Source organism: Cherax quadricarinatus, unplaced genomic scaffold (genome assembly GCF_038502225.1).
Source record: "Cherax quadricarinatus isolate ZL_2023a unplaced genomic scaffold, ASM3850222v1 Contig4282, whole genome shotgun sequence".
Classification (NCBI taxonomy): domain Eukaryota; kingdom Metazoa; phylum Arthropoda; class Malacostraca; order Decapoda; family Parastacidae; genus Cherax; species Cherax quadricarinatus.
Window position 1 is genome coordinate 5304 of NW_027199308.1, and position 2197 is coordinate 7500.

The following is a 2197-nucleotide window of genomic DNA, read 5'->3' on the forward strand; positions in this document are numbered from 1 at the left end:
GAGAGAGTTTCGGGGGTCAACGTCCCCGAGGCCTGGTCTGAGACTAGGCCACGTGATGGATCAGAATCTGATCAACCAAAAAATTGATCCTTCCACATCCACAAGGCTGGTATGTTCACTGAGCTACGGATGGTAGCTCATGGAATGGACTAATAAAGTGACCAGGAAGTTCCAGTGTGCTCACTCTTCCCACAACCTAGGTGAAGCTTTATCGTCTCATTCCACATGAGCCATGACCAGAAATAAGTAGGTTTCTAGAAAACACTTAGAAAAGTTGCGATTGAAAACAATAATGAAATTAATGAAATTATTATTGGTAACCAAATATAGACACAATGTTCAATACAAGAGAAAAAAAAAAGCTGATTACTTTTGCAGAAGTGCAATGAATGTGTTTTTTTTTTGTCTGCCTCATCGTATGTTGTAGTGTTATGTTCAATTTCTTTCAAGTTGATGATACAGGTGTTACAGTTGTTTGTGTCTCCAACTTAAACTAACCTATGCTATCCCCGACAGGTGTGGGTGGACGCCGCTACGCAGATCTTCTTCAGCTTAGGACCCGGCTTCGGGGTCCTCCTCGCCTTCGCCTCCTACAACAAGTTCCACAACAATGTCTACAAGTCAGTGTAGCTCCTCGTGACTGGTCTGCTCAGGTTCAGTAATCTTTAGAGCTGGTCTGTCAGCTCATCTATAACGAGTGAACGATTCATTAACCCTCGCAGATAGTCTGGTTAGACTCAGTAATTTTTAAAGCTGGTCTGAACAGTTCCAGGAGCCCTCGGAGCTGGTCTTTTAGTGTAGGAAGCTTAGAATGTGGTTCAATAACTCGTACAGCTGGTCTATTCATGATTGACAGCCAATTTTCATTATCACATCCATAGGGAGCGCTAAACCCATAGGCATCATACAACGCCTGGGGAGACAATCAGGTTCGATCCAAGAAAAGATAAGTCCAGTTTCTTGGGTTTAGAGCCCCCTCACCGGCATCAAGGCACCACCTTCCCTGAGAAATTAGGTCCAGTAGCTCCTTGTACCTGTAGTCAGCTTTAATCATAATGTATTGTTGCCTAGACCTTTGGTCTGGGCAGACAGTCACGCCCGTCTGGTCCAACATTATTTTTTATTAGGATCACTTTCTTCTTACTCTTTAAATTCGATCGCAATTAATAATTAATTAAACCATTATAACCTGATAATTATGTAAATACCTGTCTCTCATTTTTTCTCCTCCTCCCTCTCTCATGCACTTCTAATTCGCCTAGCTCTATTGTTTCTGTCCTACTTTCTAGCTCTCCTTTCCCTCTCCATTCTCTCTCCCATCCCTCTCGCAATTCTAATCCACCTCTCTCTCATCCCCCCTCCTGTCCTTAGGGATGCCTTGGCCACCAGCCTGATCAACTGCTGCACCAGCTTCGTCTCTGGGTTCGTCATCTTCTCGGTGCTGGGTTACATGAGCCACAAGAGTGGCAAACCCATCAACGAAGTGGTGGACGAGGGTCCCGGTCTGGTCTTCGTGGTCTACCCCGAAGCCATCGCTACCATGCCAGGCTCCACCTTTTGGGCGATCATCTTCTTCATGATGCTACTCACCCTGGGACTAGACTCCTCCGTCAGTAATTCTCTTTTTTCTCTCTTTACATTAATGGCATACGGTACCGACAAGTTAATAAGACACGTGTGTGACACCTGTGGAGATACCTTCGGCTGTTAGCATCTATAGTCTGGCTCCTCTGTATGTGTCCATCCTTTTGTCCCAGCCTCAGATTGATCAACGCTAAGGGACTGATCACCTCTCAAGCCTGAGGGACTGTTTACCTTATCTTCCACTGTCTCCATCACTTATTAAAATAATGCCACTGGTTGGATAAATGTCTTCATAGAAATACCCAGGCGTTGCACATGTGTCTTATTCGTCAATTCTTTCTCTTGAGAAGAATATATATGTGGAAAAACGAGTATTGTGGGAGCTAAACTGTCTCCAGTTGCTACACTGAGAGTACTGGAAACAATGACTTTACCATATCTTTACCAGATCTCGAATAAAGCTCTATAGTGCGACACGTTGTTCCAACGAAAGTTTGTTCTGCAGCGTGCGTCTGTTTCCCCTCCCTCCTTTCTCCTCATCCGTGTTGACTTGCTGTCTGCTCCACAGTTTGGAGGATCAGAGGCTGTCATTACGGCTCTCAGCGATGAGTTT

General features: G+C 44.8%; 1 protein-coding gene across 1 annotated transcript in view; it reads left to right on the top strand.

Moving 5' to 3' along the window:
* Positions 1-516: 516 nt before the first annotated feature.
* LOC128684361 (sodium-dependent dopamine transporter) overlaps positions 517-2197 on the top strand; it is a gene marked incomplete at its 5' end in the record, with an annotated part of 16918 nt that continues 15237 nt past the window's right edge. Inside the window, 3 exon segments of the mRNA XM_070081801.1 lie at positions 517-620; positions 1372-1609; positions 2153-2197. The exon segment at positions 2153-2197 is cut by the window's right edge and continues 84 nt beyond it. Of these exon segments, the coding sequence (XP_069937902.1) occupies positions 517-620; positions 1372-1609; positions 2153-2197 (387 nt within the window).